This window comes from Scheffersomyces coipomensis (assembly GCF_036884675.1).
Source record: "Scheffersomyces coipomensis strain NRRL Y-17651 chromosome Unknown DFJ63scaffold_1, whole genome shotgun sequence".
In the NCBI taxonomy this organism is placed as follows: domain Eukaryota; kingdom Fungi; phylum Ascomycota; class Pichiomycetes; order Serinales; family Debaryomycetaceae; genus Scheffersomyces; species Scheffersomyces coipomensis.
Genome location: NW_027042892.1, coordinates 371,248 through 387,437, shown reverse-complemented (window position 1 = coordinate 387,437; position 16,190 = coordinate 371,248). Strand labels below are relative to the sequence as shown.

General features: G+C 31.9%; 7 protein-coding genes across 7 annotated transcripts; 5 read left to right on the top strand and 2 right to left on the bottom strand. All coding sequences in view use genetic code 12, as the record gives it.

The window, feature by feature from the left end:
* Nucleotides 1-472: 472 nt before the first annotated feature.
* Nucleotides 473-1,636, bottom strand: DFJ63DRAFT_310214 (uncharacterized protein; the record flags this gene model as incomplete). The annotated part of the gene is made up of 1 exon (XM_064905556.1): nucleotides 473-1,636. One exon carries the CDS (start codon nucleotides 1,634-1,636, stop codon nucleotides 473-475), a length of 1,164 nt encoding a protein of 387 aa, XP_064764385.1.
* Nucleotides 1,637-3,107: 1,471 nt separating this feature from the next.
* Nucleotides 3,108-4,314, bottom strand: MPP10 (rRNA-processing protein). Its single transcript, XM_064906683.1, has one exon. The coding sequence runs from the start codon at nucleotides 4,248-4,250 to the stop codon at nucleotides 3,183-3,185; it is 1,068 nt and encodes a 355-aa protein (XP_064764384.1). The 5' UTR covers nucleotides 4,251-4,314; the 3' UTR covers nucleotides 3,108-3,182.
* Nucleotides 4,315-5,203: 889 nt separating this feature from the next.
* On the top strand, nucleotides 5,204-5,988 carry DFJ63DRAFT_6461 (uncharacterized protein). The gene has a single exon (XM_064909040.1). The coding sequence runs from the start codon at nucleotides 5,359-5,361 to the stop codon at nucleotides 5,803-5,805; it is 447 nt and encodes a 148-aa protein (XP_064764383.1). The 5' UTR covers nucleotides 5,204-5,358; the 3' UTR covers nucleotides 5,806-5,988.
* Nucleotides 5,989-7,142: 1,154 nt separating this feature from the next.
* Nucleotides 7,143-8,701, top strand: CYT1 (ubiquinol--cytochrome-c reductase catalytic subunit). Its single transcript, XM_064909039.1, has one exon. The coding sequence runs from the start codon at nucleotides 7,354-7,356 to the stop codon at nucleotides 8,221-8,223; it is 870 nt and encodes a 289-aa protein (XP_064764382.1). The 5' UTR covers nucleotides 7,143-7,353; the 3' UTR covers nucleotides 8,224-8,701.
* A 704-nt stretch (nucleotides 8,702-9,405) lies between these two features.
* Nucleotides 9,406-10,929, top strand: ITR1 (myo-inositol transporter; the record flags this gene model as incomplete). The annotated part of the gene is made up of 1 exon (XM_064904714.1): nucleotides 9,406-10,929. The coding sequence occupies one exon, from the start codon at nucleotides 9,406-9,408 to the stop codon at nucleotides 10,927-10,929; it is 1,524 nt and encodes a 507-aa protein (XP_064764381.1).
* Nucleotides 10,930-11,194: 265 nt separating this feature from the next.
* On the top strand, nucleotides 11,195-13,963 carry CRK1 (cyclin-dependent serine/threonine protein kinase). The gene has a single exon (XM_064909044.1). The coding sequence runs from the start codon at nucleotides 11,460-11,462 to the stop codon at nucleotides 13,713-13,715; it is 2,256 nt and encodes a 751-aa protein (XP_064764380.1). The 5' UTR covers nucleotides 11,195-11,459; the 3' UTR covers nucleotides 13,716-13,963.
* A 247-nt stretch (nucleotides 13,964-14,210) lies between these two features.
* On the top strand, nucleotides 14,211-15,476 carry FTH1 (Fth1p; the record flags this gene model as incomplete). The annotated part of the gene is made up of 1 exon (XM_064905555.1): nucleotides 14,211-15,476. The coding sequence occupies one exon, from the start codon at nucleotides 14,211-14,213 to the stop codon at nucleotides 15,474-15,476; it is 1,266 nt and encodes a 421-aa protein (XP_064764379.1).
* Between the last annotated feature and the right edge of the window lie 714 nt (nucleotides 15,477-16,190).

Below are 16,190 nucleotides of genomic sequence, written 5' to 3'. Positions count from 1 at the left end.
TTACTTTGATTCAATACAACCTCAACGACAATTGAACTTTTCAACGGCTCCAAACCGGAAAAAAAGGTCAATAGTGGAAGCAAAGGGTAAATAGAATCTATTTTTAGAACCCGTCATGTTGAATGGCTTAAATTACATACATATAAGGCACTTACATATAAATATATTTATATATCTACATACATACAATTTGTCATCAAAAAAGGAGGTCTGAAATTTGATGGTTGTTGTCAAGTTGAACTGATGTTGAAGATGTTCAAAATGTTACCCCTTAATGCGCTTTTCTCCCCGTATAACAACCGATTTTTTTTCATTATATGGTTTCTCGAAGCAAGAAAATAACGTGCAGGAATTTTCGTACGTTAGATATAAATAGAAGTTACATCATAGTTATAGATGTTTTCCAATGGAGATAAGATAAGATTCTTTGTTTGTTTACTTTTATGATTTGTTTATTTATTTACTTATTTATTTACTCTATTTGTTCATTAAGAAATTTGCTTAATACGTTATAAGCAAATTTGTTTTCAAAATGCCCTTCAAGTGCAAGTTCACTTCCTTTTGGACCAATATAATCAACACATTCTGCATAAACAAATGAAGCATGAATACCACCCTTTTCCATGATTAAATCAATATTGTTCTGTTTGTTTATGATAGTATGGAATTTTTCAATGGCATCTCTTAAAACTTCACGTTCACCATAAACAACTATAGTATTACCATTAACAATAGGTTCAACTTTTGACCAATGATCTTCAAAATTAGTGTTGGAAAATGTTAAGAAATTATTAATTAATTCGCGATCAAGACCTTCAATATAATATTCTCCCATCAAAGTATCTTTTGCTCCTAAATCTCCGAGGATAGAAACTCCATGCAAAGTTGGAATAATAGGTTGAGTAACAGGTTCAATCCAAGGACTCAAAAGAGCAAGAGATTTTGGTTGGGGTAAATTTGTGAATGATGAAAAATCAAATTGAGGAAATTGAGAGAATAATTCATGGGATTCTTGTGGATAAGCAAGATATCTTACTAATGCACATATAAGATGAACTCCAGCAGAATCTCCTACTAGATGAATATGTTTATAGTTGTTTTCGACCAAAGTCTTATAGGTTGAAAGACTTTCCCAAATTTGAGTTGGGAAAATATGATCAAATAACGTTAATGAATAATCAATGACTAAAAATGATGTTTTTGCTCTTACTTCAGGTGTTAAAGCATAATATAAAGTAGTGAATGCAACTAATTGACCTTCAAACATAGCTAATAAATAACCACCACCATGAACGTAAACAACCACATTTTCAGCATTTTCATTTTCAACAATCCAATAACTATATTTATCTAATGGTTTACCAAAATTTCTTAAATTTTGAGTTAAGGGATGATTATTTTGATATTTTGATAAGATATTAGATAATGGAACATAACTAAATGTTTTCACATCGGATTTGTGAAGATTTCCACTTAAATGATATAAAGCTGATACATGAACATTTTTCCATAACGAATCGGAGAATTCAGGAGAAGTTTGTTGATAAATGGTACCAACTGTGTAATACTCAAAGATTGTTTTAACCACCGTCAAAGGGAGAGTAACCACTTTACTAATAAATCCAGCTGTTACCATGTTATTTGAGGAAGGGGGTGAGTAAATCTATGAAGGTTTAATAAAGGTCTAAATTTTCTTCTATCTATATGGTATGTTTTCTAAGGGAATGTAAGGTTGTTGGAGGTTTCGCTAGCTAAGTAGAAGTTCCAACATAAATTTGAATTAACGACAAATCTCGGCACATAAATTATTATGGGGATAATTTATGAAAAAAATAAATGAATGAATAAATAAATAAATATGAACTCTATGAATGTTTATATATATTATACCCACAGATTATATTATTTAATGATTATCGAAATTGGATTTTTCGTTTTACAATCAAAAAAATAACAAAATAAAAAGTTACGCCCCAGACACATAGAGAGACAGATTGTATGCATGTCAAAAATTATTTCAAGTTATTGTTTATGAGTACTATTGTTTTCAGGCATTTGCAAATTTATCATTAAATTTGATTTACGAATTTATGAAATTCCTTCTTTTCCATATTAACTACAGATCATTGAGGTAGAGAAGTAAGAAGAAACAATTTTTAGTTGATAAGTTGATTAGGAGTTGGTTTGGAGGAAGAAATTTAATAGCAATAAATTGATATGAATCCCCTCACCGAACATTTTCCGACGGGGATAGAAAATGGATTTGGTTCACCGAGGACTTTGGCCTATAAGATTTATGGGTTGCATGTATGTATTCAAACATAAGCGTTGGAAATGAATTAGATGAAGCAGAAGTTTTTTATTTCAATTACTTTTGAATATAAACTAAACTGACCTTGCATTATCCACAACTTTAAATTTGAAAAAAAAAAGTTCGTAAATTAACCAATTTCTCTCCATTCTCTCTCTCCTCAAAAACCAATTAAAACCAAATGTGGCAATGTACACAATAGAAGCTCTAAATTATTATCAGTTTATAGTTTCCTTTGTGATTTACACGAATAAGCTTGAAATAATAATATTGTATTGAACTCAGCCTGCAGATCTTTGATACTTAGGGAATGAATAATTCTAGGATTGCAAGATAACCTTCACCAAGTAGATCATTACTGGTAAAACTTAGTATTATCCTTCGTAAATTGATTCCCGAACCAAATCACAAGTTTAAGCTTTTCATTTTATCTCACTTTTAAAAGATCCGCATAACATTATAAATCGTAAAATAATATTTATAAAAATAAATATAATTCACAATAGGAAATTTAAATTATTATTAAAATAGATCATATCTAACCAGTTTGAAACACCGTACAGTTAGATGGCTCTAATTCTTAACTAATCTAAGGAGACATTATAAGGTTTGAAACTTGACTTTTGAAACAACCGTAATTTAAAAAATAAGGCAATTGATCAAGGCAGCTCCCTACTTTTTATTGTTCCATACTTCTCTCGCTCCGTATACTGTTATGAAAAATAGATAACAGACGATAATTGTACTATGAATATCTTTATCTATCTATCTACGATAAATCTCTAACACTATTAGTTTATAATGTGGCAAATGCATTTTTTTCTTTCTAGTTACTCTACACATAATATTACATAGCTTCTCCTTAACTAATCTATAATTTGAATGAATTGGAGTCTTGTGCTCCACCACTGTTCTTAAGGTTACCTTTAACATCACGTAATTGACCTTTCTTATCAATAACAGTAACATTCTTAGCTTTAGATAATGTATCGACAACTGCACTAACTTTTTGACGTTTATTTGGATTATTGCTATCCTTAGAGTTTGCTTTATCAGCAGCTTCTTTAGCTTCAATTCTTTCCTTTCTCTTGTTGAAATCTTTCGATCTCTTTCTTTTACCTGCTCTTCTTAATCTTTGTTTCTCATCAGTTGATAACTCATCTTTAGAGTAAGATAACCCTGACTTCAATAACACTTTTCCATCACCCTTTTGTTTACCATCACCGATTTTATATATTTCTTGTGGAGCTAATTGAGATTCACTAGTTACATTCAATGGTTGAGCATCTTCCATATTAACAGCATCAGTAACTTTAATTTCAATGGTTTTAAATTGATGAGGCTTTGGAACGAAATGAGCAGAACTTAAGGCATCCAAACTATGAGTAACACTACTAAATAATTCAGTGATTTCATCATGTTGCTTTTGAACTTCATCACTTATTTTGGTTTCTGCATCTCCTCCATCGGTACTTGATTTAGTATATTCATCTTCATATAATTCAGCTAATGATTTAGATGATTTTTGTTCTGATAATTCATATTTATCTCGTTTTGATTGATAATATTTAGACACATCTGATATTAAACGTTTTGGTAAATCATTATAATCTTCAGTTTTTATTCTTCTTCTAATCAAATCTTCAATAGTTTCTGTGACTTCATCAGTAATGATTGGAACAGGTTTGGAAGTACGATCGAATTTTAAATTACTTGATTCAGATTCATCAATTAAGGAATCCTGGGGTCTATCTTTAGCAGCAATTTCCCCTTTCATAGTCCATTTCTTATCAGCAATTAATTCAGCTTCTAATTTGGCTATTTCTTCTTGTAATTTTTGTTGTTGCTTTTGATAAGATGATAAATTTTCACTTGATTTTGAAGTTTCCAATTCTTCTTCTTCTTCATCTTCAAATAAATCCAACATGGCAGTACCCATGGCATTATCATATTCTTGTTCATTAAATTCTCCTTCAAACTCTTCTTCTTCTTCATCATCATCTTCTTCTCTATTGTCTTGTTTATTTTTCTTTATCACTACATTTGAACCTGGTTTATCATAAAAATCATCATAATAATCAACTTCTTCATCTTCATCATCTTCACCACCACTTAAGTTTCCAAAATAATCTATTTCTTCTTCATCATCATCATCTTGTTGATTATTAGCTTGATCTTCCAAGGCTAAGACTTGTTTGTTATACTCATCAATATCAAAGAATCCATCGTTTAATCCAAAGGCATCTTTTTTATGATTATTGATATCGAATTCTTCTTCTTCTATTTCTGGTTCTGATGCTACGTTGGTATCTGCGTCTGATTCTTCTTCTTCTTGTTCTTCATCTACTTCTTCATTTGATTCTTGATCTTCTTCATCTTCATCATCGTCTTCTTCCTCCACATTAACTTCGTCTTCTTCATCAACTAAAGTTTGGACATCAGCATCTTCTTCATTTTCATATTGTCCTTCAACATCTTCGTCTTCGTCTTCTTCTTCTTCATCATCGTCTTCTTCATCTTCAAATGATCCATATTTTCCCTTTAACTCAGGTATATCAGTACCCATTAATTGTTGGCCTACCCCATCTAAGACAATTTTAGCTTGTCCAAAGACTTGAGTAGCATCTAATCCATCGATATATATCTCATCTAATATCGAATACTTATTGGCTATAGGATCTAATAATGATTTAAGTAAGGCATTAAATGAATTATGATTTGTTTCTTGATCGGCAATGTCTTCCTCTTCCTTTTTTAAATTGAAGATTTCACCTGGATTTCGAATCAACCTCTGTACGATATCCTCCGACATTATGAATTAGGTATGTATATATATGTATATGATGGTGACGGTTTGACTTTACTATGGTTAAAGGTTTCTTCACTATGCATCACAATTTTTTTTAGAACAGAGAAGAGCTACAAAAAAAAAATTCAAAATCCTGCACAAGACTCCAAACTGAAAATTTAACCATTTATAAATATCAGATGGTTTAAATTTAGATCTAAATAAGATCACATAGGTATAATCATTTAAGTGTAACGAGATGGCAACTGAGATAACGGTGGAAGAACCACTTACTTCGAACACTAGACCAGCAACTGATGCGTTGATCACTGTACGTATCATCAAATCATTCCCTTACAGAAATGTTAAGAATCATATAATTCATTCTATAAATTTAAAGGAAACTACTCCAAAGCAATTGTTAGAACAAATAAAGACTATTATTCAAACCACGGGTGGGTTAAGACCATATAGAAGTGTTGATTATGATAGTATCAAGATCTATAGTAAGGCTCATGGATCTAAGTCTATGAATCTCGTGATTAATTTTGATGATGATGAAGGTTGGGTTTTGATTAATAATGATGATAAAAGGGGGGATAAGAAAAGTTTATACGAATTAGGTATTGAGAATGAAACTGAATTAAGTTTATTTAAATGGGATGATTATGTTGCATTCAAAGCTAATCCTGAAGAAAAATGGTGAAGAAGATATTTCAAAGCAATATATTGTTCATTATCTTATTAGAGATTTTGCATTAAATGTGTATTATAGTTATAATTTCTGTTTTAAGGTATGAATGGAAGCAGTAATTTTTATCTTTTTGTATATGTTATTCATAGGTTATATATGGTTGGTTTTGTATAAATTTGGAGAATATAAAAAGTTTATGATTTGTTAAGTTTGTGTATAAGTGATTTAATTGATCTATAACAAGATCACCGAATGAGTATGCGCTATGTATATGCCAATCAAGTATGATACAGGATAATACTACTCATGAAGTAAATAGGTGTGTAAGTTTGCAATGAATAAGAGCTAAGCTACGAGCATATAAAAATGGTTGCAAATATCGCAATTGGTTTCTACAATTTAATTATAATCTAATTCTGATATAAACAATGTATATTTATATTAAACAGTATACTAATAAACGTACACGCCAAATTTGCCGAAAATAGTTAACGAGGAGATGGTTACGTGTGATCGGTGACAACGGACTCATGATTTGGAAGCACAACCACGGAAACTTAACTAAATTGTTAGTAAAATTTATGACTAAAAAGAAAGACATTGAGTTAGTACTACGAAATCGTAGTTTTAATAAAACTAATCAACTCTGATAACCGTTCATTACATAGGACGATTAATCTCTCGCTGATACTTTAGCCTGATAACCACTCTATTGAGACAACATTCACCGGATTCTTACTTCACTACCTATCTATAAATTGTTATGGTTAGTAATAAACTAGATAGAATGTAAACATTAGTAGTATTATAATATCACAAAATGATGCCCTCTCTTTATCCAACAGAGTCAGACAAAAGCTACATAAACTCACAAAAGGCTATCTAAAGCAGAGATGAAGAGAATAGTTATAGTTGTTATGGTATGCTTCAATTGATAAGGGAAAGGGGGAGGCAGCACCTAACCTGTAAAATTAATCGTCCAACTTATAAACTGTAAACAAAAACAAAAACCTGTAAACTCCAACATAATCTGTAAACTGCCATTTCAACCAATAAGAATCCATCAAAATTTTGTTTGTCAAAAAAATCAAAATCAAAATCAAAAAAAAATTAAAAATTGAGAAATGAGATGATGACATAATCGATTACTTAAGCAATATCCAATCAAATAAACCACAAATAACTTACCAGTTTTGTCAATGGTAAAGAAAAAAATTATAGTTAAAAAAAAAATTAAATTTTCAACAATCGAAAGGTGGTTTTAAACAGGAAGAGTTCTTCAATAGTATATTGCCAGAGCATTTGTTGAGATATAGCGATATCGTGTTGTTTGTATTTTGACTTTATATACGTTTGGATCCATTCATTCTATTTAATTGGAATCATAATATAGGACTTACCGTATCTGTGTGTGTGTGTGTGCTACCATCAACCAATAACAATTAATTCATAACAATTGATTGATTGACTATATTTCATATTAATTCTACTAGTCATTTATACAAGTCTTGTCATTTCTATTTATTCTCATCACCAATCAATCATATATATCCATTCATCATGTTTAAATCATCTATACTTAGAAACATTAACAGTTCAATGACTCAAAAAATCATTGCTGGTTCAGTTGGTGTCACTGGTTTAACTGCTTCATATATGTTATACCAAGATTCCTTAACTGCCAGTGCCATGACTGCTGCTGAACATGGTTTACATCCTCCAGCTTATGGTTGGTCTCATAATGGTATGTTTGAAACTTTTGATCATGCTTCTATTAGAAGAGGGTTCCAAGTTTATAGAGAAGTTTGTGCTTCTTGTCATTCATTAGAAAGAATTGCTTGGAGAAATTTGGTTGCTGTTTCTCATACTACTACTGAAGCTAAAGCTTTCTGTGAAGAATTAGAATATGATGATGAACCTGATGATGAAGGTAATCCAAGAAAGAGACCAGGTAAATTGGCTGATTATATTCCAAATCCTTATGAAAATGAACAAGCTGCTAGAGCTGCCAATCAAGGGGCTTTACCACCTGATTTATCTTTAATTGTAAAAGCAAGACATGGAGGTTGTGATTATATCTTTTCTCTTTTAACTGGTTATCCTGAAGAACCTCCAGCTGGTGTTGCTTTACCTCCTGGTGCTAATTATAATCCATATTTCCCAGGTGGTTCGATTGCTATGGGTAGAGTTTTATTCGATGGTTTAGTTGAATATGAAGATGGTACTCCTGCCACCACTTCTCAAATGGCTAAAGATGTTACTACTTTCTTAAATTGGGCTGCTGAACCTGAACATGATGATAGAAAGAAATGGGGTTTAAAAGCTATTATTATCGTCTCTTCATTATATTTAGTTTCTATCTGGGTTAAAAGATTCAAATGGCAACCAATCAAGAATAGAAAATATAGATTTGATCCACCAAAAAAGTAGATTGAATTCATTAACTTATAAATAAAATAAAGCCAAATTGAATAGAATCCAATACACTTTATAAAACTTCAAAAAAACCAAAAAGAAAAAAAAAAAACATATTCAAACAAATGCATCTAGGTAGTCATATATTTTTTCATATTTTATACCTTTCCCAATTTCTTGTTAATTAACGTTTTATTTTTATAAAAAGAATCATTCTGATCTGATTATCTATAACACTCAGTTCATTCTCACAATCTCTCTCTTCATCTCTCTTTGTTAATAACTACTGTTAGTTCTTTAGTCTACTTTTTTTTTATTCTACATCTATATTATAATAACAAATTAAATTTTAACTATTTATAATTACTAACAATAATCAAGCTTTTACTGTAATAACAATATTCACCAAGGAAAAAGGCTTGACTTTTCCTTATTGGTATTCCTAGTTAATGATAGTGTACGTGATCAACCAACCACACTATATAAAACAAATTTATACTTATATAACAGTCGATATAACAGTTGCAAAAATTATATTTCACTCCACTTTTAACCTTATTCACCTTCAAATTATAACTATAAAGTCAAAAAATTCCCTACTCCCAAATAAAAATAATTCCGCCGAAATAAGATTTACAGGTTAAGTTGCCCTGCGGCGAGTCTCATGATTTTATTGGTTACCCGCAAAATTTGACCGGCGAAATAGCACATACAAAGAATTATAATTACAATGGGTAAGAAAACTATATACACAATATAAATTTGGTTTAACTGGGAAAATTTTTTATAAAAAAGGTGTTTCTTTTACAGTCAAGTATCAAATAAGACATTATATATATAGTTCAAGTCACTTTTTCCGTGGTTTAAGACGATTTCTTCATCTATTTATCGTTATAGTTTGTTATTATTCCTTTTTTCGAGGGTCTTGCTTCATCTCAATTACATTTTATAATTACACTACAGCCGTACATCATGAGTTATCAACCTTCGTCATCAAACAAGAAGGGTTCGACCCCAGGCGAAGAGACAAATACTAATACAACAGTAAGTCCTACCACATCCAGCGACTCTTCAAACGCGTTATTAACTACTAATGATGGTCAAAATTATCAAGGTGCATCATCATCCTCGTCAGGTAATATTAGAAAACCAGCTCCAACATCCATGTCTAAACCTTCTACTGATTCAAGTACTGATATGGGATCATTCTCAACCGAAGAGTCACAAGCCAAACCTTCCAGTTTGGTAATTATACTAACCTTAGCATCATCCATCTCAGGATTTATGTTTGGTTATGATACAGGTTATATTTCTTCAGCTTTAGTTATGATCGGTACTGATTTAAGTCACAAGTATTTAACTTCTGGTGAAAAGGAATTCATTACTTCAGCAACTTCATTAGGAGCTTTAATCGGTGCTATTATTGCTGGGTTACTGACGAATATTTTCGGTAGAAAGAAAGTATTATTACTTTCAAATATTATTTTCGTCATTGGTACTATCATTCAATTAGCTGCAAAGACAGTATGGACTATGATTATAGGGAGATTTGTTTTAGGATTAGGGGTGGGTATTGCTTCATTAATTTCTCCATTAATGTTAAGTGAATTAGCTCCTTCGAAATATAGAGGAAGATTAATCGTTACAAATTGTATGTTTATTACAGGAGGTCAATTAATAGCGTATTTAATTAATTGGGGATTAACTAATGTCAATCATGGTTGGAGAGTTTCAGTGGGGTTATGTATGGTACCACCTGTTGTGCAATTCGTTTTATTCTGCTTTTTACCAGATACTCCAAGATATTATATTATTAATGGTAGATATGATAGAGCTAAAGAAGTGATTAGAAAAATCCATCATAGTCCATCTGATGCATTTGTTAATGCTACAGTTGATGATATAATCGCCACTAATTCAATCGTTCCAGGAAATACTCCAGCTCAACAAATTTGGAATTCGATTAAATTAATTCATACTAATGTTGCCAATTTTAGAGCTTTGATTCTTGCTTGTGGTTTACAAGGTATTCAACAATTCACTGGGTTCAACTCATTAATGTATTTCAGTCCAACTATTTTTGAAACTATTGGATTCCATAATCCAACAGCTGTATCGATTATTATCGCTGCTACAAATTTCGTTTTCACCGGTGTAGCTTTATTGGTCATTGATAGAGTTGGTAGAAGAAGAATTTTGGTATTAGCCATCCCAGTCATGGTCATTGCTATGATAGTTTGTGCTGTTGCTTTCCATTATGTTCACATTGATTTTGGAAGTGATATTAAAGTTGTTGGAAGTGGTATTTCAGGTTGGGGTGTTGTGATTATCATAGGTATGGTATTGTTCGTTGCCTCTTATGCTATTGGTATTGGTAATAGTGCTTGGACCGGGGTTGAATTATTCTCCGATATTAACGTCAGATCTATTGGAGCCATGTATGCTGCTGGTACAAATTGGGCCGGTTCATTAGTCATCGCATCTACTTTCTTAACTATGTTAGAGAATATTACTCCAACTGGTACATTTGCATTCTTTGGAGGATTATGTGTGCTCTCTTTCTTCTTCGTTTACTTCTTATTACCTGAAGTATCTGGTTTAGAATTAGAAGAAACTACAGAATTCTTATCTACAGGATTTAATGTTAGACAAGCTTCTGCATTATCTAAACAAAGAAAGAAGAATTCTAAATTCGTTAAACACATCGACCCAGAAGCTTAAACACTAAGTAATTACAATTTACGTAGACTTAATTTAGCATAGATAATATAATAATATTTGCATTCATTTTAGCATAATATGTCATTTAGCATAAAACTGACTGTCGTGCCCATACCAAAGAAATTATAGTCACAGAACAAAACATGACTTTTTTATAAAAACAAATTTAGATGAAGTCAAGATATATTTCACATACATACCAAGTATCTATTTACACCTTTATAGACTTCAGTTGAAACACTTATTGTTATTCAAGAAGAAGTGTATCTGTATACTTGTTTCAGAACATAACAAGGTTTTTTTTTTCAGTCAAGGTTTTTTGTTTATTATTGTCATTTGTATTATTTTTAGTAATAATAATTTCCTATAATTATTACCAAGTTTGGAATTTACTACTTCAAAGGCTGGAACTTAAGAAGAAGATAGAGTAGTGAATTGGGATTGATTAATAATCAAATATTTATTCGTGTGTCTTTATCAACCAGAAGCATATGCTTTTATACTTATCTTTGTCATTATAATCATTAAATATGCTGAATACTATAATAACAGCAAATGAAATTACATTGCCACCCCTAAGGACAAGAATTTTACAATCACTATCAACAAAACCAAGATTGGCAAGATTAAAGGATTTTGAAGTGATAGAGAAGTTGGGTCAAGGTACATTTGGGGTTGTTCAAAAGGCAAAAGATAAGCAAACTGGAGATTTAGTGGCTATAAAACAATTACTTAATCATTCAGCAAAGGAAGGATTTCCTATAACTGCCTTAAGAGAAATAACAATTTTAAAACAATTACATCATGAAAATGTATTAAGTATAAGCAAAATCATCTTTGAAGAGCCAAGATTAAGTAATCCAGAAGCGATCATTAATACTAGAGGTTGTTTTTATACCGTTTCACATTATATGTCCAGTGATTTAGTTGGACTACTTGAAAATCCAAATGTTAACTTGAAGTTAACTCATATAAAATGTATCATGGAACAACTACTAACAGGTATAAATTACATTCATCAACAAAGATACTTACATAGAGATATAAAAGCAGCTAATATTTTAATAGATTCAGCCGGGGTATTAAAAATTGCTGATTTTGGTTTAGCTAGAGTATATCATGGTCATACTCCAGAATTAGCCTTGGGACCAGGTGGAGGTGAAAGAAATTATACCGGTTTAGTGGTTACTAGATGGTATAGACCTCCAGAATTATTATTAGGTGAAAGAAAATATACTACTGCTGTTGATATGTGGGGTATTGGTTGTGTGTTTGCAGAATTATTTACCCGTAAACCAATATTGGTAGGACAATCTGATGCTCATCAAGCTCAACTTGTATTTGGTTTAGTTGGTTCACCAGCTAGTTGGACTCATGCTGCTTCATTACCAAATAAAAATGATTATGCTATTGGATTAAATGGTTCAAGAACTTTGGAATCAAAATATGAGGGTATTATACCTGAAGATGGTATAAGACTCTTAAGTGGTTTATTGACACTAGATCCATATAAGAGATATAATGCTCTTGATGCTTTAAATCATGAATTTTTCAGAAATGAACCACTTCCTATGCGTCCTGAAGAATTACCTAAATTTGAAGAAAGTCATGAAATTGATAAAGAGAGGTTCAAGAAATTACGTGAGTCAATCAAATCAGGTTATCAATCAACAACTGTAAATGCTAACAATAATAATAACAACCATTCCTATGTGACTCCATTTGGTGGAGAAAAACATGAAAGTAGCTATGAACAATCAACAGGAGCGAAGACTTCTGAACCACAAGAGTTTGACTACGGAAGAGATAACAGACATGATACTTATATACCCAAAAGTAGATCCAATCATGATAGTTACAATCGTACTAGCAATAGTACAAACGGTGATGGTGAATCTGAAAGAAATCCTAGAAACGCCGAAAGTTCGATTAGTACCAATCACAGAGAGTATTATTTAAGCTACAGTACCAAGCCTGCTCCGAAGGCTCCAAGTTCGAACACCACTACCACTACCATAACTACCACGACTACAACTACGACCAATACTACTACGGACAGTAGTACACCAACGAAACCTTCTCTTCCAGGAGTAAAGTCAATACATAAAGATTCAAAGACTCCAGGTTCGAATTTGAACTCGCCTACAGCGGATAAATTTTTAAAGGTTGAAAATGGATTTGTATCAAATAGAAGCTCACCATATGTCGGAGGTATGGAAGGTATATCTAGACCTAAAACGCCAAAATTGGTTTTACAGGATAAAGAAGGAAATGTAACTAGACCAAGCTCAAAATCTGGAAGAAGTTTGTCGTCTTCAGGAAGTGTCACAACAGAGGAGCCAGTGAAAGTTAAAGTGGAGGCTGTGAGAATGCCAGAGAAACGGAAACCAGCCCCACAAGAAAAGGATGCATTGTCATTCATCAAGAAGTTACATTTAAAATCACCAAGACCAAAAGATAACGATTCTGGCAGTGATTCGTCGGCATCATCCAAAAGTAGTGCATTAAGAAAACCATCAGCGAAACTTAAACAAATTGCATCTAATGTATCAAGTAAATTTGCTAATAAGGATCGTAAGAGACCATTAAGTCAATCACCAACTGAATTCAAAAAGAAAGCAAGGTTTGAAGTTGATGATGACAGTGATCTCAGTGAAGGTGAAGATATCGATAGCAATGATGCCAAGACCCTTAGTGACTTTTTGGATCGTAATGCATGGATTAAAGAACCAGAGTATAGAAAGTTCTGTTATGAGCTTATAAGATTTCAAAGCTCTGAAAATTAAATTTTTCCACCACCATTGTAATATTAGTAGTACATAAGAATATATAGTGTCAGCTGTGTAATTCAACTTGAGTTACATTTTTGTATATAACAGAGTTATTCTTAACGAACGATTTTTTCGCAAACGATAATGATTAATATAGAATTCATAATAGATCTCAAGAGATAACTTTTTGTAAATCCAATTTTGGATGCATTTACGATTATGCGAATTCGGATGAGGGCCACACCATAGTACGGAAAGGTGCACCGGCATAAGAGCCCGAGGAAATCAGAATTTTTGTCTGATCGATCAGATAAAAATATTAAGTGTAAAAAAATATGTCAGGATTTTTGGAAAAGTTTTAAACTGAATTACTAATTTTTGTTTGCTCCCATACTTTAATAAGAAGCAAGAGTCTCCAACAGTGAATTCTGCACTTATATCCATATATATTGGGATTAGTTGTTGATAATTCTATCTGCTTAGTCTTGATCTTTCAATTTTACTAATAATATGTCAACTTTCGAAGATTATTTTTCAATACAAACCTTCCTCATTGTTTTGAGAGAAACATTGGAACTGGCTATCATTATATCAGTACTTTTAGCATTTGTACATCAAACATTCAAGGTCGAAGGCAATCTCAAGAAGGAAAGAGAATCATCTACGCCTCTAAATGAGTATAATAGTACCGAGGACCAATTATTAGAAGGTGCAAGCTCAGAATCTTCCATAGATTCAGGGGAGGTGGACAATGATGTAATTTACAGGTTTTTAAAATTCCAAATTTGGGTTGGTGGTTTATTGGGATTGGTAGTATGTTTGTTAATCGGATCATTGATTTTAGCTGTATTCTATCTCGTTGGTAGCGATTTATGGACCATTGCAGAACATTATTGGGAAGGTACTTTTTCAATTATTGCAAGTATAATTATCTCGGTAATGGGTATAAAGATCTTAAGAGTTAATAAGATGCAACAAAAATGGAAGCATAAGTTATCTATTATTATCCAAAACTCAGATTATGTCAATAAAGCTAGACGTCATGGAACTCAAATAGGTTATTCTAAGGAAGAGTTTTCTACGAAATTGGCTTATTGGTCAGAGAAGTATTCAATGCTCTTATTACCTTTTATCACCACCTTAAGAGAAGGATTGGAAGCAATTGTATTCATTGGAGGAATTGGCATTAACGAGAATACCTCCATTGTAGCAATTGTTAATTCAGCCATTTTTGCAATCATACTAGGAACATTCATTGGTATTCTTTTATATCGTTCTGGTAATACTTTATCATTACAATGGTTTTTAATATCTTCTACGTGTTTCTTATACTTAGTTGCTGCTGGTTTGTTTTCCAAAGGAGTTTGGAATTTTGAATTACAACAATTTATAGATGCTTGTGATGGGTTTGATGTAAGTGAAACAGGTCATGGTCCGGGTTCTTATGATATAACGAAAAGTGTTTGGCATGTTGATTGTTGCAATGGGGAATTGCAAGATGATGGTCCATTTTGGATGATGTTCACTGCTGTATTTGGCTGGACCAATTCTGCAACATATGGTAGTGTTTTAAGTTACAATTTCTATTGGATAGTAGTAATTGCAGTATTTTCTGCCTTAATATTTGAAGAAAAACATGGTAGATTACCACTTATTCCAATATCATGGCAACAAAGAAGAATTAAGAAGAGACTTAATCAATTCCAACCTCTCCCAAATGTGGAAATAAGAGAAAGTATTGACTCTATTAATTCTTCGTCACCATTGAATAGTTAGTCATATGAATATGCAAAACTAAAACATTCTAAATGAAAAAGAGTTAAAATTAAACTCTCGTTCATAACCACAACGGCCATAAGCAAATTTATATTATATAGCAATATACCCACCCATATAATTAAGTAGTTTGTACTAATTCAATTAAGTAATTTTAGAAAATGCTAATACACCCCGAGGATACACAAAGGCAACAAACACTGAAGACGCATCTTTAATTCTGGGCTGTTGTTATTATAATTCCAATGTAGAATCAAAATATTTCTCTAGTCAAATGTATTGTTCCTGATATAACAGGGATTTTTGACATAGAGAACCATTGGCTACTTTTCAAATACCATTTTGGGAATGTTTTGGTACCTACTTTCATAGAAGTTAGCAAAGGCTTAATGATATCTTGAGTGCCAAGTTTTAAGGCACAACGTCTATGTCAACCCCAAGTCTCAGTCCTGTCAAAGAAGTGACCTTCATATAACGTATAGAAAGGTGATACTGATAGATTTCTTTTCTATCTTTTTGTCAACTGTGGACTTTCTAGTTCTGCAGATTCTGTTGAAGAGTCCTATTTCAAAAAGTCGTTCCATTTCCGCTGCTTCCCCTTTGAAGCGCCTTAGTTATACTTAATCTTTTTGATCAGTAGAATAGCCGCACTAGAACTTTCTTGGCTATTGTTAAATCCTGAATTAAAGGGTTCGGCTTAGCACTTTTGCAATA